Source organism: Rhodnius prolixus, unplaced genomic scaffold, assembly GCF_049639745.1.
Source record: "Rhodnius prolixus isolate KJV_2025 unplaced genomic scaffold, Rpr scaffold_1, whole genome shotgun sequence".
Classification (NCBI taxonomy): domain Eukaryota; kingdom Metazoa; phylum Arthropoda; class Insecta; order Hemiptera; family Reduviidae; genus Rhodnius; species Rhodnius prolixus.
The window spans coordinates 47,889,647-47,913,376 of NW_027411581.1; the positions used below are offsets into that span (position 1 = coordinate 47,889,647).

Below are 23,730 nucleotides of genomic sequence, written 5' to 3' on the forward strand. Positions count from 1 at the left end.
GAAATTGAGGTTTCAAGCTTAGCTCATCAGATTATTTTTAGTACAGATTAAAAGGGAACATATTTACATATTAAGGAAAAAAATAACAAAAAACCTTAGGTATTTACGACAAAATATGTTTAAATCGCTTATGTTTATATTTTTTATGACCGAGAGAACTTATAATTTACAATGGCTACAATATGCGGGTACGGACTATAACAGATAGTGACAAATTTTTCTAGAAGACAATAAACAGTAGTGGAGATGCTAGGAACATCAAGTATCGTGTAAGTCTATGGGCGTCCATCTGGAAAATGAACCAATCAATCTCAGGCCAATCATTTTATGCTTTCTGTATTTTACTGTAATTGGTAGCACAGGAGTGAAACTAGACAGGGGTTGCATACTGGAGAATCGAAGAACCTTAGAAAAGATCTCTGATGAACTGTTTGCCATTTTTATCTAGTTATAAGCCTCTTGTGGCTGCAGTGCCATGTGGTATAGGTCCCGTCCCACTTTTTCTATTCTATTCTAATTATTCTAGTTGAATGTACTTCATAAAAATTTTTGAGCATTATTTATCTAGCAGAAAGGACAGCTATGTCTCATATCCCCATTTTCGTGGAGTGAGGACTTTTCAAATATATGCTCCAAATACATGAATATTTTTTGTTTTCTAATAATGAATACAGATTTTATTTTTCACTTATTTCTTACTTACCCCGACTCAATCGTATTAGGTAATAGCTTTTCAAAACATGTTTTATTTCTCTTTCCTCAGATCCCAAATATCTTAAGTAAATACTGGATCAAAATGTTTAGCCCTCCGTGCGTATTAATTAACCAAACCCTGCTGTCATCGACATATGAATGAATAGTTCCTCGTGTTATATAGTTTCATTTATTTCATTCTCGGACAGATGCTCTCCTTATATTTTCTTTAGGTGCAAAAGCTAGAGTAAATATGTTATGACACACAAATTCTTGAATATGGTGATCGCCTGCAAGATCCCTATATTTCATTGGTTTACTAAAGTCAAAAAAAAAAAGAAAAAAAAAAAGGATTACTCCATCCAACACTTTAAATAAATAAATAAATAAAAAGCAACTCCCGACTGTCAAAAGAAAGCATTCAGACAAATATTAACACTGAAAAAAAGCTTAGTGAAAAGTCGCGTCAGCGCTATAACACATTATTTAATTTTACAAAGAAACGTTTAGTAAAAAAAGCAAAATATTGCCTATTTATTCTGGATAGGCTTTACGTCCAACTACCAATTAGGTGTGTGGACGGAAGAGATTAGCAAACATACTTTGTGACACAGTTCTCATATTAAACATTAAATAAACTCCAAGGCCTAGACCGGGAATCGAACCCAGTACCGCAATAGACAATAGCTTGTCTTGCCTCTAACTGCTCGGCTAACGTGGCGCCTGAAACGTTTAGTAAAAAGTGAGTTTTTAGGAAACTGGTATACAGAAAAAAGTCGTTTTTTTATGTGTTTCTACGCAAAATAATATCTATTAAAAAATGCAATTGTTTGTAGAACAAATATCAAGGAGAAAAGTTGTGTGTGTGTGTGTGTGAGACACTAGATAAAATTGATTATTGTCCTGATTTACATGAAAATTATAAATGGACACTTTTGTAAACGCCAAAAAGATATTTTTCATTTCATACCCGGCCTTTAAAAACATATTCTATGTTTAATATATATCCTAATGAACGGAAACTGAAACTCTTGTTTATTGTTATTTGAACTTCTATTGAACCATGTTTTAAAAAATCAATTAACATTAAGATAGCAATTTTATTTCACAGAAAATCTTTGAGGGCTTCACAAAAAAAATCAGAGAATCTATTGAAACTTTAAATGCCTGGAACCAGTATTTTCACCGATTAAATATTTTTTAAACCCACAACACTTTGTTAAGTATGTTTGAAATTTTTTTGACGGTGCTTCTTATATTATTAGTTCTGCCATTTCTTTTTTCAGCTACCCTAGAGAAAATACAAAAACCCGAGGAACTTCGGAAGTGAGTAGATTCCTTCTTTCTTTTCATTGATGTCATCTAGCATCTAGATTTTGATTGATCGAATGTGGAACAAATTGGTTTTATAATAATAATAATAAAAACAATAATAATAATAAGAGAAGGGATTAGCTATGAGGTTAGCATACTGGACTCCCACGCGGAGGTCCCGGGTTCGAATCCAGCAGCTGACCCTTAGATTTTCTCTTCCTAGGAGCTTCTTACAGCTCACTGTCCGGTGATGGTCAGTGTTGTCTGTAACGAGAGAACACTGTCCGGAGGCCGGCAGTGCACTGAAAAAAGCTCCGGGCGCCAATAACCTTAGATGTTGACGCGCCTTAACTTAAATCATAAAAAAAAAAAATAATAATAATAGTGATGTATATAGGCACTATTTGGTTGTGTGTGCCTTTGAACTTAATAGACTTTAACCTACAATTAATGTAACAATACTGAATATCTGAAGAAAATAGATCTTGTTTAGTATTTATGCACTATTACGTGGTTTATATATTTATGTACATTAAACGGTACAATTCTTGAATGAAATACCTCTCATAACAGTAAGACAACAAATTATAAATAACATTATTTAATACTACTTCTTAAATTATAAGTCAGAAAGGTAGGGTACATTATGGATATTTCCAATAGCGGCCATAGATTTCTTTCCATTTAGTATTTTTTGGAGAGCCTGTAACAAAACAGAAACAAATAAATAAACTTGGCGATAAATAAGAATATTGTTGGGTAATCTAAGGAAGCAAAAGTTGAGTGAAATTTTCTTTTTGTCAGCTTTTGATAGATCAAGGTTTTACTCTTTAGTTTTAATACGAAAGATGTGAAAAAAACATTTTTTCGCTGGATTATTTCAGAAGGATAATCAATCCAGAATCGTAATTTCATATATTTCAAGTAGGTTACGTTCAAATTTAAAAAAACCATATACTAACCTGCTGGACTTCAGCAGTAGTAACTGCAGCAATATCTGAGACCAGCAGCGCAGGAGTTTTAGCGCCACCCATTAACGCGCACTGATTCACGATGTCGTTCAACAAGGTATCTGCAGATTCGGAACAATACAGTAACTGAGTTGTTAACATAGCCTTAGCTCTTTTTACGTCAGCGTCTGTTACCCCACTTTTCAAAGCCTTCATTACTGATGGAATAATCTAAAATACAAGATAAATTCAAAATGTTATATCAATTTAATATTAACAAAAATATTTGTTTAAAGGTGCACTACATCTGAGGACTTAATTTACAATTGATACTCATCTTTAATAAAGCAACGTAATTTCTATTTTACTGTCGGGCTTAACTCCAAATAGTCAAATTATCGGGCTTAACTCTAAATTAGATAAATACACTGCCGTAATTGAAAATTATACCAGCATTTATGAATACAAAACAATATAAAAATTTAAAAAATCTTCGGACTTTTCCTCGGCGAAAATTTCTTATTTCTAGACTCGCTTGAGACATGTTCAGGACGCAGTCCTTCTACATACCCCTATTTTTGTCTTTTTGATAGCTTTTTTGAGAGAAAGCCTCTGTTGAAAATGTTCCAGCAACTTCCCTGGAAAGCTTGATTTCTCTTAATCTGGGAGAGCTATCTTAAGAAAATACGGGTTGTGTTAGGTGTGCACACGGAGAGCTTGAGTGTATAGGAGCTATAAGCTGATGGACATTATCAGCTCTGCACCAGAAGAAGCTGGGTCTGGAAAGTGATAGCATTTTAGCAGATCAGGAGGGGTGAGCTACTGGGATTTGTCCTACATAATACATCTTTGCAGTCACATTGCACAGTTGAACCCTACATATTCAGCTGAGCTATTCTATTTATCTACATATCAATCTTAATGGATGTGAGCATCTACAGGGTAATTATTTAAATTTCCAACTTGCTCGAGTCTAACACTATCCAAGCTAACAACTCTCATGATTTCTTTCCTTATTTTATACTGTTTGACTTTCTGAATTAATATATATTTCCACCTTATCTCCTTCAGTAATTCTTTTATACACCAATTTTAATTAAAGATTGTGGTCATTATTTGCTAAACTACAAATTCAACAGCAAACGCGGGCAGAAAAAAACGAACCGAGCTCTAACTCCATTAAAGAAGTGGAAAGCCTTATTTAACTGATGATTTTTTTCAAGCTGAGTTTATAAATACTAACTTAAAAAGGTAGCATGTTTAAGGCTCAACTTCAGCCTTATCTTTAAGCGTGGTTCCTTGGAGCAGTGTTAGAAGTCCTAATAATATTTTTCGCACTTAAGAAAGGCTTTTGTCAGAGGGCTTCAGTGTTCCAGGTCTATTTCAATGACCTCCAAATCCCCTATTGCTTTTGATAGATCTATCAAGCCGCAGACCATTTCTTGGTCTTTGCAAATAACGTTTTCTGATTATTGCCAAATTACAAAAATTAAATCCTCTTAAAGTGCCGAACCCAAGCTGTTCTTCATACAGCTTCTTTCATAATTATTAACTTAGAAAGGTAAGGGCTCAATCCCTGCAGCCTATCATGTAGGAACTGAGAAACAGTTTGCTGGTAGTGTCGGAGAATGGGAAGTCTATTATTTTCTTAAGAAGAGAGAACACTTCCGAGATGTGTTGTTAGATGAGTTGAAAAGTTGCAATTTTTTTATTTTAAACTTCTGCTTTCCGATTTTTTTTTACACTTCCATTGGAAATCTAACTTAATAAAAATTTACAATCAACTTTCTCAATTAAAATCGTTCCTAAGTTTGATAATTAATCGAAGTAGATTTGCATCAATTTATAGGTATCAAAAAAGATAAGTTAGCATACTTAATTCGCTCAACTTTGTAATTATAGAAGTTCCCTTTTATAACAGTTACAAAGAAAATAAAGAAATTTCAACTAACAACTAAAATAAGAAAAGTTGCATACTTGAATACTAAAAGAATTGTACAAAAAGTTACATCTTACTAACTAAATTAATCTTAGTAAAATATTTTACTAACATGGTTAGCATCTTCTGGTAGACAAGAAATCAATACTCCAAATAACCCTGAATCTGAATGTGCCATAGCTAAAGCTTGTGCAGTTGAAGGCCCTAAACTGTTAGCTACAGCTTTGCAAAGAGGGCTATTGCCTGCACCACGCTTGATGCTTGGCCCACAGCCCAATGCAAGACGTAGGACTGCATAAGCGAACACTTCCTTTTTGCTCAGCCTAAATTAACGAAATTAACAAATTTTTCATATTTTCTTCAATAACGTTTTATTACTTCTTCTTAATACGATCAAATGCTTACCCAGCACTTTCTCCTGCAATAATTATATGCGCTAAGCGCGAATCAGTGTCCTTTCTTAGTTCTCCACCATAATATTTGGCTTTGATAGTCTCACCTGAAAATGTACTGTTTGTTTTTATTAATGAGAAATGACAGAATCTGCACTTTAAGAGAAAATAATTAAATACACTTTTTTGACTTTTCTGAACTTTAATACCAACTAAAAACAAATATACAGGGTGACCAGAGTTATATGCTCCACCCATTTTTTTTTTAAACGGCGGGAAATTTCGAAAAAATAAAAAACACGTATTTAATAATTTTTAGTCTAGTTTATTTTCAGTGATTGACCCATTTTTTTAAACCCTTGTATCTCGAGATACAGTATCCAACTTTTGTTTTTCAAATGGAACGTTATAGTTTTTGTTGCATATTTTTGTAGTATTTGAGCTCCTAAAAACAACAAAAAACATTTTTTTGAAATCGGTTAAGTTTTTCAAAAGTTATAGTAATTTAAAATATGAAAAACAAACAGTTTATTGTCAAAATTATGTTATTTTTTTTAAAGAATCTGTTCAAACTAGGCACAATTAACGGATAGGCAAGTCAAAACTCTGGACTCCCACGCTTTGCTTGTAGCAGCACTTCCGGTGGCGAAGTCAAGATCTAGGCAGGCTAGAGTTATTCGACGTTACAGATTTCCGACTGAAGCCACGGGATCTAAAATCAAGTCACATATTCTGAAACTAGCGGTGACGGGCAACAAATTTTTCCTCTACCATTTTTCGCTCAGAACAACCGTTTAAGCATGAATTGCGTTTGAGCCGTCTTAAAATGAACACCCTGTATATGTGTGTTTAAGTATGAAGTTAGTTGTCTACAATTTTTTGGTAAGAATAATTTGGAGGGGGGAATATGCAAAGTCTCTTGGTAGATTTAAAAACCTATTTTTAAACTAGAAATTTTAAACACATAGATCACCCTCGTCTGTGCTAAATCCAAGAGCCTCTCCGAAGTGCGTAAGAGTAACGTGGTCCACTCCAACACCAGCCACAGATGTTTTGTTTGTTAAAAAATTAGAAGAAACATAGTGTTGCAACTAAAAAAAAGAAAGTAGATATTCCCAAATAAAAAATTTATTAGATAAACAAAATTACAAAACTATACCATCTACTTACGGTTTCTGTTCCAATTTTTCTTATGTTGTATTTCTTGACAAATACAGAGTTACCAAGACCAGTTCTATAAGCTGCTTTGTGTATCATATCGACCACTTTAGCCTAAACGGAAATATTCTGGATATACTAAGGTAATAAAAGTCACTAAGGAACTTGAAACAAATGCATACCTGAGGTGGAACTATTGCAACCTCATATTTAATACGAGGAATATTGTCCGACAACTCCCAAGGTCTGAATTCTTGACCTACTATAGCATACTTCAAGTACTGCAAGCCACACTCCCTTTAAAAATATTGAAACAATAACTCTATAATCAGATAAAGGAGTTATTGAATGAAATCTGTTGGACAAGCTTTTTGTACGTACACATTCTCATTGGTGGTTTCTAGTGTATATACAATGGTTTCTCTATCAGTTGTTGCACTAAGAGTTGCGCCAATTTGTTGAATGTTTTTAGAAATGGCAAAATGAGATGCACACTTAGTGGTTAGGCCTGCTGAACTGCGCAAAACATGACTAACTCCTAAATTATCAGGCTTTTCATAACGACTTCCAGCCCTAGTATGAAATAAAATACAATAAGGTAAGACATAGGTATATTTTTCTGAGCCTTATGTAAGAACGTATAACTATGTACCTAATTGCAACTGCAACCTTGCACAGTCCTGGTGTAGGAGATTCTAAGGATGCTATAGTCAACTTGTTTGGTAAGGTGGTAACTTGGATCTCCTTTGAAGGGCATGAAGCTGCCTTAGGACTTGCAGCAGCAACATAACTTCGTTTCTATTAAGAAAAAAAAATTAAATTTTTTGAAATTATAGTTGAATCTATTTTGCAAACTGAAACTGATAAGTTCAATTAATATTGATTTATAGCTTGAAAGCAGATAATAAATTAACTGTGCAAAAATTTCTTAATTTTCTGAAACAGAAAGGTTAAAGTGAAATATATAAGTGGATATGTAAAAATTTTCTTACCGTCAAAGAGAGCAGAAAGGTTTTAGATGCATTCATCACCATCTTGCGAAAGATCGCTGCAAAATTTCTAACTTTCAACACTTTTTATCTTGATAAAATAAAATAATATGGGCCCAATTTCCAGAACTAATCCTAGAAAATTAAGGCAGTTTAGCCACCTAAATAGTAAAAATTATAGAATGCCACAAATTTTATTCTAAACAAAAGCGAACTATTTAATTTGAGTGCACCATTTTAATATTCATTAATAATTCTAGATAAATAAATTGAATTCTAGTCATTATTTTTATTAAAATAAAAAACGTTCTCTTCAAGCAACGAACATCACTGTGTTGAGGTTATAGCGTATTACTTTTGTACATTAATTTCTAGTCAAATGTATCATAACTGTTAACTTACACTTATTCTAATTAAAACATTTACTTCAATGTGAGTTTAATTTAAAAATTGAAATGTCACCCATGCAACCAGCTGCGATGTATCAAGTAAGTGATCTTTAATTGATGTAATCCCTAACTTATACCTTTTTTAATGTCTTTGGCTTCTCAGAACTGTGTGGAGCCGATGCAAGTAGATGCTCCACCAGAAGACAATGATAATACTGAAGAAGATCCTTATCTCGTTGAGAACCCTACTTTAGTAAGTTCAGTTTTTTTTTATTTATTCTAAGTGAACCATTATTACAGCGCTCCTAAGTTTAAGATGTTTGTTCACAGGATTTAGAAGTTTATGCTAACAGTTACACCGGGTTAGCCAGGCTATATCGACTTATATACATAGCTGATCATTGCCCTACATTAAGGGTGGAGGCTCTTAAAATGGCTATCTCATATGTTACAAATACTTACAATGTCAATCTGTACCAGCAGTTACACAAAAAATTACAACAATGTATTGGGTAAATAATGTTTATATCAGAACTTAGACAATTCGAGGAATATACTTTTCTTAAGTTTTTCTACTATAAATTATTTTTAATTACAAACTGATTATTAATTCATAAACCGTATAGTCCTGCACAATTATTGTAATAATTAATATCTTCAGATTTATACTTTTTCATTATTTTCTAGTAGTGTGTTCAGGAAGGGATATTAAGCCAAGCTGCAACCTAAAAGGTCTGTTGCGGTTGTAAGTTCGTTGTACACGGTCTCAGTGTAAGGTGTACATTAAGTGTGAGTGGTGGCTGAAAGTTTGTAGACCAACAAAAACCAAGTAGTTGTACTTGTGATTTAGGATTTCTGCGAGGAATGCTGTAGATTTGAAGAATATCAATGTCAAATAGTGTTAGTGAAAGAAACCTGCAGGGACGACAAGATCCCTAAGAGACTTTTCCTGATTAGTTGTTTTTTTTTATTCTTGTATTAAAATTGGTGGAACTAATATATTGAATTTTAATGTTAAATTATTTTGTGGAATTTAATGAAAATGTGTCGCAGGAGTGCATGTGTCTCTGGCAAATGATTATTTTAGGCATATAATATTCACTTTGGCAGATATCCTGCTTAGCAAATGACTTTATGACCATTCTGTTAAATGTCATTTGCCTAGTCAGTATCTGGCTGAGTTTCTAGCGAATATTATGTAGCTATTTGTTTATAATGGCAATACTTAGAATTTCATACTTACGATGGTAAGTAAATTTTCTTTACTAATGTACACATCTGTTAATACATACTTTACCAATAACAAGATTAGGGATTCGCGTTTATATCTCGATTTTATTCTACTGTTATTATTTCGAACAACTCATAAAGACCTCCTAACTTTGCTATTACTGATAAAAACTGTATTCTAAGCCAAAGGCATGTAGTAATGATTATTTGACGCAAATGAATGGTTCCCACCTTTTTTATAATGACAGTTATACGTTTAATTTTAATTAATGTTTTGTTACTTAATTGTATTTGTTGACTGCTAATAAAATTATTTTATCCATAAAACATATAGGTAGGTTATTTACATAATAATTTAGGAAATAAGACAAAGAAACCATTGGTATAATCTACGTGATGAAAAAAAAAACTGTTATTTCTTAATCCGTTAGATTCTACTTAATTAGTCGAGATCCTTTGATAAAAAACAAAAGACCATTTGACAGCCGAATGATACCTGTCTGAAACAACCATTTCCTTGCGACACATAAACAGTCGTGCTCTCTCATCCTCAAACATATTCACAGTAAGAGGAAGATGATTGAGTGAGTGAGCTGGAATGAGAACAAAACAACTTACTACTTAATTTTAATATGAGACATTTAAGTACAGCTATTCTGTCTATACTTATTTAAATATTTACTCTTCTCTATAAATTCTTATTTATTTACTTTTTTCAGGGGATTGTCTTTACCTGATGTTGCTGGAGGTGGTCCGGTAGATGTCCCTCCAATGGATCCTTCCTGGGTTGACAATAAAGCCAAAAAAGCAGCTCTTAAACTGGAAAAGTTAGATTCCGATCTCAAGAATTATAAAAGCAATTCTATAAAAGAGTCTATTAGACGAGGAAACGATGATCTTGGTGATCATCATCTCGATTGTGGTGACCTTTCCAATGCTCTTAAGTGTTACTCTAGAGCAAGAGATTATTGTACCAGTGGCAAACATGTTGTAAACATGTGTTTGAATGTTATTAAGGTTGAGCTCAAATTTTATTTTTTCTCGATGATTATGAATTATTCTGTGGTTTGTGTGTTTTTGGCATTATCGTTTAGTCCTTTCTCTATTTCTCGGCGCATATGCGTGTTTGATAGTGAGAGCGGGACTAAAAGATAATATAGAGGGGAAGTATAAGTTCATATTACACACACACATATATATATATATATATATATATATATATATATATATATATATATATATATTATACGAGGAGTGTTTTTTAAGTAACACCGTTTCGAAATTCGGCCGCTGCAGTGCTGCATTTGCATTTTGGATAGCATTTGGCGCATGTGCGCTGTGTACCTAAATCTATCAGAAAGAAACCAGTCGCTATGACGAAAAATTCGACCGTGTTTAGTTTGTTTGTATTTAAAATGCCTCTCGATTGTGATATACGCGCTGTAATTCTTTTATTAGTACCAAAGGTGTGAAAGCGGCGGAAATTTATCGTGGGATCAATGAAACTTAGGGAGAAAGCATTATAGCAGTGGAATAGTACGGAAATGCGTTATAGCTTTCATGGATGACCGTACGAATATTTATGATGATAACGAATTGGGCGATCTTCAGACGTTTACTGATGATTTGGTGCAGAAAATTGACTAAAAAGTGAAAGAGAACAGACGCTTTATGATTTCATCGTTATCAATTGAGTTTCCTCAGGTGTCAATATGAAATTGTACTATATGCTTAAATTATCGAAAGTTGTGTTCACGCTGGGTACTGAAAATGTTGATTGAGGTGCACAAAAACAATCGTTTAGCTAAGTTAAGTTTCCTTAGGGAAGGTGATTTGGTCCTAATATGAATAATGAGCAATAATGATATTATTATCATTCAAGCTTGTGGTATATCATAATTTTCGATTTACATTGGTTGACAAGAGATAGTGTCCAGAGGCAGTATTAAAAATGGATAAAACTCTACCAAGAACTCAGGAGAAATAATGTTTCGCAGAAGAGGCAATTTTTTAAAATATAAATGAGACCGAATCCTATTTAATTCGAATTTGGCGATTGACATTTTATATTAAGTGGGCAAAAAAGCATGGAGACAAGATGAAACTTAGGAACTTAACGCGGTTCACGGTTTCCACCCTTTATGGGATCGTTAATCTATCTCTTCAAGAAATATTTATTAATTTTGGTTTTTATAGAGGTTTCATTGGCCGAAGTAGACTTACAAAATCAATGTATCATTGTTAAGGAATGGGATTTTCCGAAATCAGAAGGTACGAATCACTGTTATTTTCGAATTAACTGTTAACCAAAAGGGTAATGAAAGTCGAAAGAGAGTGGCATCGTTGACCAATTGACCAATCCACATAGTTCTATTTTTAATGTGTACTGCAGTCTCCATCTCTACTAAAAGAGGCCTAATCATAATTGTTCTAAAATGTTAAGTTATTATAATTTACATCACTTCAAAATTTATGCAAGGCTCTTAATTGTTGGATATTTAACATTTAAATAAAATGAAAAGAGCATAAGTTCCTTGTTTCTAGACAGATACAAACTACTTGCACCAGTAAGTTGTCTCTTAAATACTTCACTTAGGTGGATTCTCTTTTATCTCATTTTGCTTATCTGTCAGAAATGAGTAAATACTAGCTCACCAATTTCATACCTTAAATTAAACATTATTAAAATTAATTTTGAAATTTAAGCTCTACACTTATTAATTAGTGCATGTAAATATATTATAAAGTCTTATTTGAACTTATGACATTAGAAATGAATTAAATATTTGTTACAGGTGAGCGTTTATCTTCAGAATTGGTCGCACGTCTTAAGCTACGTCAACAAGGCTGAACTTACGCCAGATTTTTCTGACTCTCAGGTAATTTATTTAGCGTAGTTTTATTTAATTTAGTATTCATTTTTCTTTCATTTTCTTGCTAATAGGAAATAAACATTTTAACCACAAAACTAAGATGTATTGTGCGTTTATTTAAGCTCTTGCCTTTAGATTTTATTTAAATTGTTGCATAATAAAATCTGATTTAAAGAGTAATGTAAAATATGTTAACCACTCCGTTAAAGTCCCCTATTTGGTAATGGCGTAAAGCCCGTCTACAAAAGCTGGCATTACTTTTACTCATTTCCCACACATCTGAAAGTTAAGATCACTGTAATGGAGTAGCTTTTCCTGGCTCACTAATCTCACGCAGCATACTCTTTCATACTCTGGAAGAATTAAATTTCTTTCAGACTGTGTTTTATATGAAAGAAAAAAGTTCATAAAATAATTAATGTATGCTATATAATCCTCTTTCAAGTAACAATCTCAAAACAGCTAAAGAAACTATAATAATTACCCTATCCATCTAATTCTCAAAAACTACGAAAGTTATAGCTGAAAGCAAAACCCTTAAAATATCCTACTTTAATTTAGGACTTGTCGCTTACGACTAACCTGCAGGTAATTCTTATCCAACGACTTATAAAATCCCTAAAAATCTTCAAGTACAAGTTTTTCATTCACCTAAACAATGTTTCATACTCAAACAACGAAGTGGCACAACTACAAAACACAGCTTCACTGTACATTTAAATAATGTTTGAATGCAATACAGGTGCATGCGCGCGTGTTGGACGGTAAAAGAGAGAATTATATAAAAAATTGCAAAATGTTTAAATTTGATACTACGTTTAGGCAAACATGCCCAGCTAACCCTTAAATTAAAACCAAAAGAATAAGTGGTACTGACTTCTTTTTTTGATTTGTTTTTTTTTTTCGAAAGGGGCACAAACGATGCTTCATTAATGGAATTTAGACTAGCGGATCGCAACGACTGGGGGTGTAACCCAATCTAGGGCGTTTAAAAACTATTTGCGGCCACTTATTTACGTGAAAAGCCATTGCATTTATAACTAAATTCTACTGAAACTAGCTTCACATTTTTAAAACCAGTACAACTGAAATAAATAAAATCGTTACATGTTCGTAAAATAAAATTATTGTCCTGCACTTGCATTTTTTTTTTTATGACGCCGTATAATTTTGTTCTTATTTTAGGGCCGAAATACGCCAAAGGTTGCCGAACGCTGATTTAGACAGTAAAAATGGAAACGATTGATATTATTAATGGGGATGCTGCAGTTTCGCGACAGTATTAATACCCTTACCACTATTGCATGAATGTTTAACCTTTTTTACATTTTCAGGGAAAAGAGAGTAATCAGCAAGTAATAGGAAAACTGAAATGTGCTGCAGGGCTCGCCGAATTAGCAACTAAAAAGTATAAACAAGCCGCGAAGCAATTTCTCCAAGCCAATCTTGATCATTCTGATTTTCCTGAGTTGCTTAGCCCAAACAATATTGCTGTCTATGGAGGCCTTTGCGCTTTGGCTACTTTCGATAGAGCTGATTTGCAAAAATATGTGATATTTAGCAGGTAAAATAATCACAACTTGTCAAATTTTCTTTTGAATTATTCTTTTAGATCTTTACAATTTATTTATTTATTTTAAATGGACTTTTTCGGTGATTTTGAAACTTACTCGAATACGGTGTTGTATCTTCATATAAATTTTATCTTGGTTATAAATGTTTTCTTTTAAGCCATTTCAAAAAATGGATAAGTTGTAACAGCAAATCCAAGTGTATTTTTTCCTCTGCTTCTCATCTCGCTGCCAACCTTCCAATGTTTATGTTAAGGATGAACTGTATCTTGACTGTATGAAACTTAGTTATGGTTTTTTTTTTCTCCTGAAAAGGAGGATATTGCGAATGTCCAAATCATGTAATATTGTTTCTTGTGGCATCGCCTCGATCAAATTTGAGTCTCATTGCGGTCAATTAATCGTACTTGTTTCGGCGGAACACATTATAAAATTAAAACGATAAGAAAATATCAGCATAGCCTCTACATAAGATAGAACAAAAAACTGTGAAGAGTTGCACTTCAGCGCAGACCGCAAAGCTGAGTTGTATTGTGGTCCTGGATTTGATTCTCGTTCTTGGATTTGTCAAGTATGTCAGCTGTCCCCTTTGTCCAAGTCACATGATCGATAGTTGGGCGTAAAACTCGGCTAAAAAAAATTTGCTTTACTTTATATTAATTTACTCTTACTTACCTAAGCTCTTCCATTATCGACCAGCATTGATATACCTTCATAAATCAATCCAGCAGGATTATTCCATTGCTAGTTGCTCAAATTTCAACAACCTCATCTTTGTACTTTTGAAATGTATTTTCATGGCAACTAGGGAATTTTATTATTTTTTTTAGTGAACCATTCTCATATCATTATAATTTCTATCAGGGAAGGGATTACCTATGTGGTTAGTGTATTGGATTCCCTTGAGGAGGTCCCGATTCGAATTCAACTGCTGCCCCATAGATTTTCTCTTCCTACGAGCTTCTAACAGTTGTTTGTAACCGAGAGCTGTTCCTGATGCTGGTAGTGCACTGCAAAAAGCTCCGGGTGCCAATAACCATAGTTGTCGATGCGCCTTAAATTAAAAAAAAAAATTAATTTAAATAAAATATATTTTAAAAATGATTTTATCTGAGTGGAATCTGAATTTTATCGTCATGTATTTTAGAAACTTTTATTAGATTTTCTCAATAAAATTAAAATATAATTCTTAATTGATTGATTACAGTACAAAAAGTAGAGTAATTAATTAATATTTAAAGAAACTAATATTACTTAGAATTAATTATTATAACCCTATATGTTTAGCTCCTTCAAGCTGTTTTTGGAACTTGAACCACAGTTAAGGGACATTATTTTTAAATTTTATGAATCGAAATATGCTACATGTTTGAAGCTTCTTGATGATATAAAGGTAAAGTTTTTTTGTTAATATTAAATGTTATTAAAGAAACAAAGGTAATGAACTATTTTAAGTGTTGTGTAAATTAGGAACTTTCGGATTAAGTAAATTTTTGGAGTCAACTTAGAAAATTTGATTCTATGAAATTAAAACTGTTATTTTTATCCTCTGAAACTGTTCGTAGCTGAAATTATTGCAATTGTATTGAATTTTGAGTTTGAGTTTTTCGTGAAAATACGTAAAAGAGCGTTTATTCGTCTGACTGAGTGTTTATCTCAAACAAAATCAGAACTTCGCAAAATGACCTTGGTATTTAGATAGATAGATAGATAGATAGATAAATTCTGTATTTCGTGAAAATACTTCACATTACAGGGTTCTGTACAAAATTGTGGTATAACATAAATTATAGTTTGAAATAAATTTATAAATAAAATCAAAATTATTTTTATATCATACAATTAGAACTAAAGTACGCTTATAATGTTTAAATAAATACAAAAACAAAAGAGATTGAACAAAAAGAAAAAATAAACGACACCTACACTTAAACATATACAATCTCATAAAAATAGTAATATACAAACATAAAGACGGAAAATAAAGAAATTCAACACTTTCTCACATTATTGGCCTCTTCATCATTCATTAATTAAAAAAGATCTTAGTTTGAATGCTTCAATAATAAAGTAATATAATTTATTTAATTTTATTGGTGAATCAATGGTCAATATATTCACCAAATTATTTTTTGAATTTGTAATAAAACTGGCGAGATGGTGATCCCTTATGGGGTTGTATATGGGGCACTGGAGCAAGATATGTTCCAGATTTTCCTCCAAATTCATATTGCATATATTACAGAGGGTGCTAGTGTCGACAGAGTGGTAACCTCCGCTTCTGTTCCAAATTCGAATAGTCTTGTCTCCACTCACTCGTACTTGGCTAACCACTCTTATCTTATCAATGGAGCATCTATACATTATATAATCTTCCATCATACCCAACCCACTTATGTCTCTATAGACGGCACTGTAGCTTGAATTAATTGCTCTCTGTATATCAACTGAGATAGAGTGATTGTACCATCTCTCTATTAAATCCGAAACTTTTCTTTTGATATTATCTGCATCGTAGTTGTAAATAATGTTTGGTTCCCCAATAACACTGAGCCAGAGGCGCAATTGAGTGAAAAAATTTTGTGCTGCTTTATTATTTTCTTTACCATCCAACTCTTTCAACTTATTCCAACATTGCTTTGGTAACCTAGTTTCGTCCATAGATAGAATTCTGATCCAGTTAGACAATAATCTTTTAAAAACTGACAGACTCAAGTGTGGCCTCCCCGTTTCCAATCTAACTAAATAGTCAGGTGTGTTTTTTGGCCAGCAAAACAATTGTTTAAAATATCTGACTTGAGCTCTCTCCACAATTTCCAAGTGTTGCGGGGCCCAGATTTCAGAGCCATACAGAAGTGTGCCCGCAACAATGGCATCAAAAAGCTTCACCCTTGGCTCCCAAGAATCACATTTACTCTTACACAATATGTTAATTACTTTGCCTATCTGGGGTATAGTTTTGCTTAGAAAATGCAGAGCGGCACATTTAAATTTAGAGTTGGAGGTAAATGGTACTCCGAGATAGATATATTTATTATCAAATTGCAGTGGTTTATCATTCCAAAAAATATTTTTATACTTTTTTGATTTATTTGAGGAGCAAAAAGGGACTATTTTTGTTTTATTTGGATTCAGGGTTATAGCATTATTAGTGCAATATTTATCTAATATTTTCAATTTACTAACCGCGTCGCTCCAAGATTGGCCAAACAGTACCACATCATCCGCGAACAATAACATTATGATTTCTTTCCTGTTGTTTACGTTCAGTCCGACAGCTTTACACTGTTCAAAAAATTTAACGATATCGTTTATATACAGAATAAAAAGAAGTGGACTTAAGCAGTCCCCCTGGAGTACACCTTGCGTGACTTCTATCTCCTCAGAGTGATTTTTATGTTTCAAGTACATACCCGCATTATTGTATAAATCCTTAATAATACGAATTATCTTCCCATTGACTCCTATATAATATAATTTATACCACAGTTTTTCTTGGTCAATCGAGTCAAATGCTTTTTTAAAATCTATGAATACGCCAAGAAAAGAACTTTTCTTAAGCCTTGTGTGGATATTTAGCATAGCGCCGAGTGTAAATAAGTGATCGTTACAGCCACGCCCTTTTCTAAATCCGGCTTGTTCTTCTAGAAAGATATTATTTGCCTCTGCCCATTCATATATTCTTCCAGCCAAAATTCCTGTGAATATTTTACACATGCAATTCATCAAAGCTATACCACGGTAATTTTCAGGGTAATTTTTATCTCCTTTTTTAAAAAGTAACGTTAAGTATATTTTAGACCAGGATCGCGGGACACTTTCCTTTTCCAAAATTGTATTAAAAAAATTCAATAAATAATGCTCCCACTCTGGAGAGAGATGCCTAAATACCTCATTAGGTAATTTATCTGGGCCGGGCGATTTATTATTTTTAAGTTTATTTATGGCTGATTGTAATTCTGTTAGTTCAATACCACGATCCAAGAATGGGTCTGAGACAGAGTGGAATGTGTAAGGCAAGACGACCCTTGGGGGGTAAATATCTTTAAAAAACTCAATCCATCTAGCTACTTCAATATTGTCCAACTGAATAGATTTAAAATTAAATTTCTTAACTGTAAACCAAAAATCTTTACTATTTTTGACATTTGCTAATTTGGTTAATAATTCAGAGGTATATTTATTTTTTTCTAAGTTTATGCGTCTCTTATAGTTCTTTTTAAATAATAAATAATCTTTAAGCAGAACAGAATTGTTTACATCTTTTCTATAAAGTTTGTATTTATACCTAACTTGTCTTTTCATGTCACATAACTCTGGACTGAACCATACTTGTTTATTATTTCCTACATTGCTATTATTCTTAGTTTTATATATCATCTTTTTAACTAACATATTACTGTTAATTAATGCATTATAAATTCCTACCAAAAAATTTGAATTTAACTCATTTACGTTATCGCTATTAAAATAAATATATTTATTTTTTAAACTAAAATTAAAAGTTGGTAGTTTTTTGCAATCCCATTTAATAAGTTCTTGACATTCTCTTATTTTTTCTGTCTTACGTCTATTGAGGGTAAAATTAAGATTTATCGATAGTGCGCATAATAGATGATTAGACTGTTCGCAGAGATTAATAATTTCGAGATCGTTAATAATATCCAAAGTGGACATGCCCGTCCATACCAGATCTACAGTGCTATTACCATTCATAGAGACATAAGTGAAGTTACCCGGTATATCGGAAGTACATCTACCATTGCACACAAACATTCCACGGGGCTCCATAATGTCCACCAACAATCTTCCTCTGTGGTTAATTTTCTTATCTAGGACATATCGCTCTCCGCACATACTTAAACCCTCAAAGAAATCGTCCTCAAAACCATTTAAATCTCCTATCCTACAATTAAAATCTCCGCCAATTATTTTGTGGACGTGACCTTGGTATTTGTACAACGATAACATTACTAACTTAACAACTTAACTTAATTTTTTAACAAAACTAATGAATTGATCTAAAGCAGCATATCTTGTTTGGGTGTGAGGGAATACATTCCTCGCACTTGGAGGAATAAAGTGGGATCAGAATGAAGTTGTGTTGGTGGAATATCCTCACTCCTGTCTGCAACAATTTTTATCTGCCTACGAGATATATAAGATAAGATTGTTAAACTTTATGGTATTCGATGACGAGTTCTTGATACCATCACTCACAGCATTTAATGATAAAACTCTACAGTAAAAGTGTACCGTCAAAAGTAATTAGAATCATGAAGACTGTGTTTTAGTCAAGTTAAAGTGCATTCCGAAGGTAATATGGGCTCAAATGAAGTCCTATATCTAATTAAGCTTAATTAATTAAGCAATTCTTAAGAGTGAATTTAAGCTGTACTTTTGTAACTTTATTTGATTAGGTTTTTTTATTTGTTTTTGTTGCAGGACAATTTGTATCTAGATATGTATATTGCGCCACATGTCAATACACTATACACTCAGATTAGGAACAGAGCACTCATTCAATATTTCAGGTATGTTGTAGAACAACATCATTTCTGTAATACATATTTACAATAAATTAATGATAATAATTAAGGAGAACTAATTAGGTCAATGATAGATTCTGGATTGAGAACGAAGAGATCCTGGGTTCGATTCCATCTAGTCTTAGTTTTCATCTAAGGTCCCTGTCGGCACACCATATTGACGCGTTGTTTAAAAATTAATAATTGAATTGCCAGGGTACACAAGAACAAGGTCATGGGATCAGTGTGCAAGCCATAGGTCCTTTCTTCATGGTCAATATCTCTCGTTTCTTGTTGCAATACATAAAGTATCTATAAAATGTATTAGAAGGTGCTTTTTATTGCGAAGCGATATATCCGATTATGTCTTAGTTTAGAGTGCGATGTCTCGGTAAGAATATATATCCAAAATATGAATTTATTGTGTATTTAAATGGACAAAATTATAGTAAATTAATTAAATTTTGTATCTTTGCCGATGAATGCAGAAACATTTATTTAAAATAATCAAATATCCAAATTAAATAGAAGTTTTAAGAAATAAGATTATATTTTCATTGGTTTACTAGTACAAGTGAGATATGTATGCATATACAATATACATAGCATGTATATTGTATATGCATACATATGCATATATATATACGAGTATATATGCATACATATAACTCTGCAGATGGACTCTGTCCATGAAAATGGGTTTTTGTTTTCTCATTTCATACATTACTGTTTACAATTATTCCAAGAATTAATAATTATAATTCCAGTTTTTTGATTATTATTTAATTTAAGGCGCATCTGAGGATGTTGGCGCCCAAGGCTTTTTTCCGTGCTCTGCTGGCTTCTGGACAGTGTTCTCTTGTTACAAATACACTTTCCATCCCCAGAAGTGAGCTATAAGAAATTCCTAATAAGAGAAAATATAAGGGCCTGCAGCTGCATTTGAACTCGGGATCTCCGCGTGAGAATCCAATACGCTAATTATTATTATCATTATATTTAAGAAAGAGGCCTGCAGAATCAGATGTAAAAAATTCGTGAAAACGCCGTTTTTGCTCATGATTGGCAACGTTTTTCTGGAAATTTATTTTGTCTGCGATATTGCTATGAATTACTATTATAAACAAGAATAAGTCCTTATTTTTCCAGGCTATGTGAAACTTTTACTTTTATAAACAAAACATTTGTCTAAGTACGAAAGTACGCTTTTTATGCAGTATTTTTTGACCATCTGCCTTTATAAAAATATTCTGCGTGAGTTTTAATATTAACTTTATATTCGGTATTCTGTCATCAAAGCTTTATAATGGTAGAATCTTTATGTAATGAAGTATAATATATATGTATTGTGTTTTGTTTGTTTTACTAGCCCTTACCAGTCAGCTGATATGGGAAGAATGGCAGAAGCCCTTAATACAAGCGTTAGTGCATTGGAAGACGAATTGATGCAATTAATATTAGATGGTCATATACAAGCAAGGATAGACTCTCATAATAAAGTAAATAGAATAATTTATAGTATTAAGATTTTAATGTAGTTATTGCGTAATAAATTCTCAGATAACCTTGTCTGAGGCCTCGACAATATGCGCCGACCCTTCTAGTTCTTACAGACAAAGTCACTTATTTTAATTTTAATGTTTTTTTTTATTTTTTAAGGCTTAACAGCATCTGAGGTCATTGGCGCCCGGAGCTTTTTTCAGTGCACACTGTCCTTCACCGATAGTGTGCTGCAAGAAGCTCTTATTTCTATTGTATTTAAGCTCTTATTTCTTATTTCTATTTAAGCTCTATTTCTTATTTCTATAAATAAATAAATTTGATTATAAACTGGATGTTTTACCGTTGTTAAAACATAATATTCAATACCTTTGATTTTATCCGTCTTAACAAGATCCCTGTATCCCTGCCCGGGTTCGGACTTTCATTTATCATCAGAGGTAATTAATCAGTTTGGTGAAGAGATTCCGACTTTATTTACGTTACCGCCTCTCATTACACTTGCTGACTGAATAAACATGGATGCTACATGGATAAAATCAAAGTTATAATCCAGTACTGCGGACCTAACCATATTTTCTACAAAATTCAAGGTCGGCTGGGCCAAAAATAATATGTTTTGTTAAATGTTCGACGTCTAAGATTTTGGGTAACTCTCCATCTTCCCTACCGCCACAAACATTATTTGACCGAAAGGTCGAACATTTAAGGAAAATGTATTCTTTTGGCCCCAGCTCACCATTGAAGTTCGAACAGAATTAAATTTTTTTTTAGATACTCTATGCAAAAGATATGGATCAAAGGAGTGGTACCTTTGAAAAAGCTATTCAAATGGGAAAAGATTATCAGCGAAGGACGAGAATGTTGATACTTAGAGCAGCACTTTTGAAGGCACACATTGCAGTTAAGGTAACGATTTTTTAAAAAAAGTAACAGCACTATTCTTTATAATACGAACGTTGGAATTTGTTTTTATTCGAACAGGGCCAGTTCCAGAACTCACACTCATACGCGCCTATGAAGGTACTGCTGATTTTTTTGATATTAAAACGCACCAACTCATTACTGAAACATAATACTCAAAGAAGGTTCTAAGTATACCACAGATCATATTTGCATTGCCGTATGTTACGGCGAGAACTACTCTCTAACATACACTCAACATTGTAAATTTTGCCATAATTCTATCCTTAAACGGACGAACTTAAATCAAACCTCCACTTGTACTCGATTTTGAGGAACATCATTCTAAATTATTTACGATAAATTTTATGAATTGTGATTTAACCTCATCATCTCTCATGTAATCAATAAAGTACTTTCATTACCTTGTCGCACTGAAATGAAATTCACTATCGTGGAGCTGTGTCCAGGACTGCATTACGTCTTTATCTAGTTTAGGTTTCTTAAACCCATCTGACGTGGATTATGCTCGATCGTGGTGTTCTAGATCGGCCGAGCATCCGACAAAATATATGCTACATTTATCATCTAATTTCGTGGTTTAATTGTCATTTTCGAATTATGGATAGAAATTTCTGAACACTCTCAATGTTATTTTCTCTTACTTTCTTTTTACTGTGGAACTCTTTGTTCTAATCTGTTTTTATTATTTTCAACAATTAATTGTTTAATTGTCATTTTCGAATTATGGATAGAAATTTCTGAACACTCTCAATGTTATTTTCTCTTACTTTCTTTTTACTGTGGAACTCTTTGTTCTAATCTGTTTTATTATTTTGAAATTTTATGTATCATGCTTACCTATTGATCTTTGCTTGTTCTTTTTTTATGTTTTGAACTCTGATTTGATGTATTTGGAAACTCGTTTTTATTCGCCAAAAATTTCGATAAGGATTTGTTCTCATCAGTGGCTGTGTAAGGCCCGCAACTTGAGTATTTTGAGAAAGACTATTAATTTATACTTACTATGTAAGTATATTATATTATATACTATTATAATTTGAAACGCATAAACATCTGAGGCGTTTTTTCATTGCAATGCTGGCCATAAAATAATTTAGTCAAACAGTAAATAAATTGATTGAAATAGTGTGAGTTAATCTTTGACTTGAAGTCCTGCAATCCTCCCGGTCCCTATACTTGCTTGATATATGAGATACTTCCTTGACCTGATACATGAAGGCAGAATAATAGATCGCTATTTTAGCCATTGATTTGTTAACATTAACTGTTAACTTCCTTGATAATATATCCGTTTGTGGATACAAATAATATTTATTATAAATATTTATTTTTTGATGGTTCGAATTCTACCAGGTTTTTTATTATTTCCATGCCATGTTTTTTCTTGTTTGCATTTTAAAAAGTTACAGTTCCTTTTATAGGTTACGGCTCCATAACAACATATATGTTACTTATTTTGATTAGCTCATATTTGTCAACAGTTTTTTTTTTATTTACATGATAGTTTATTCAATATATTTACATCTTAACAATATATCACAATAAATTGTTGATAGATATTAACTTTTGCAAATGTAAAATTGTTCCTTTGAGATTTTTGAAAGTAGAAATATTGTAATAGAAAGTATTTTTAAAAATAGAAATTATTAAAGGTAAAAGGTGTGAGTTTAGTTCAAATCAAAACTAAGTGCAGACAAGTTTCTTTGTTTAGGATGTGCGAATATATAGCCGAAATGTAGTCCGGACGCAGCTCTGCGAGAAATTCATTCATCGTAACAAATTACCCTTTTCCCATCTAACTTACTCTTACTAAACCGCACACAGTACAAGTGGGATAAGCAAAAATACTGAAACTTAATTACACTACGAATTAAAAAACACGGATTATTTACATTCATTGAGACCCCATTCAGACATTGAATATTTCCATTCAGCACAAATTTAGTCGTATTCATTTGTTATTTATTTATTTTTCCCTTGCTAAATTATTAACATTTGTTTGTCCAGAGTCCTCAACGTGATGGTAGCCAAGGAGCGGGAGAGATGTCAGTGGCACCGGCTAGTTCAAGGCCCTAACATTTGTAACTAATTTTGCGATTGTTATTGAAACTCTATATACTTGTATATTTCATTTAGTAATAAGTAAATAAATTGAAAAAGAAGTAACTTGACCATTTAAGTCCAACATATAGATTCTTATTATAATTTAAAATTTGGTGTTATTCATGGTTTATTTCAAAGTGTCAATTACTAAAAAATTGATATGACTACGTAATA

General features: G+C 32.5%; 2 protein-coding genes across 3 annotated transcripts; one reads left to right on the top strand and one right to left on the bottom strand.

Moving 5' to 3' along the window:
• Positions 1-2,473: 2,473 nt before the first annotated feature.
• Positions 2,474-7,598, bottom strand: UQCR-C2 (Ubiquinol-cytochrome c reductase core protein 2). The gene is made up of 10 exons (XM_074117792.1): positions 7,439-7,598; positions 7,099-7,244; positions 6,828-7,019; positions 6,629-6,743; positions 6,459-6,560; positions 6,262-6,379; positions 5,302-5,395; positions 5,009-5,219; positions 2,970-3,188; positions 2,474-2,710 (listed from the first exon to the last, which is right to left on the bottom strand). The coding sequence occupies exons 1-10, from the start codon at positions 7,478-7,480 to the stop codon at positions 2,627-2,629; spliced, it is 1,323 nt and encodes a 440-aa protein (XP_073973893.1). The 5' UTR covers positions 7,481-7,598; the 3' UTR covers positions 2,474-2,626.
• Positions 7,599-7,759: 161 nt separating this feature from the next.
• CSN1b (COP9 signalosome subunit 1b) lies at positions 7,760-23,619 on the top strand. Of its 2 annotated transcripts, XM_074117764.1 has the most exons (12): positions 7,760-7,923; positions 7,988-8,077; positions 8,155-8,336; positions 9,774-10,071; positions 11,850-11,933; positions 13,262-13,491; positions 14,786-14,891; positions 18,944-19,032; positions 20,396-20,525; positions 21,301-21,435; positions 21,511-21,549; positions 23,461-23,619. In XM_074117764.1, the coding sequence occupies exons 1-12, from the start codon at positions 7,891-7,893 to the stop codon at positions 23,527-23,529; spliced, it is 1,485 nt and encodes a 494-aa protein (XP_073973865.1). In that variant the 5' UTR covers positions 7,760-7,890; the 3' UTR covers positions 23,530-23,619. The 2 variants fall into 2 exon arrangements, with proteins under 2 accessions (XP_073973865.1, XP_073973872.1); XM_074117771.1 differs by lacking the exon at positions 21,511-21,549 and having other exon boundaries at positions 7,762-7,923.
• The last annotated feature ends 111 nt before the right edge of the window (positions 23,620-23,730 follow it).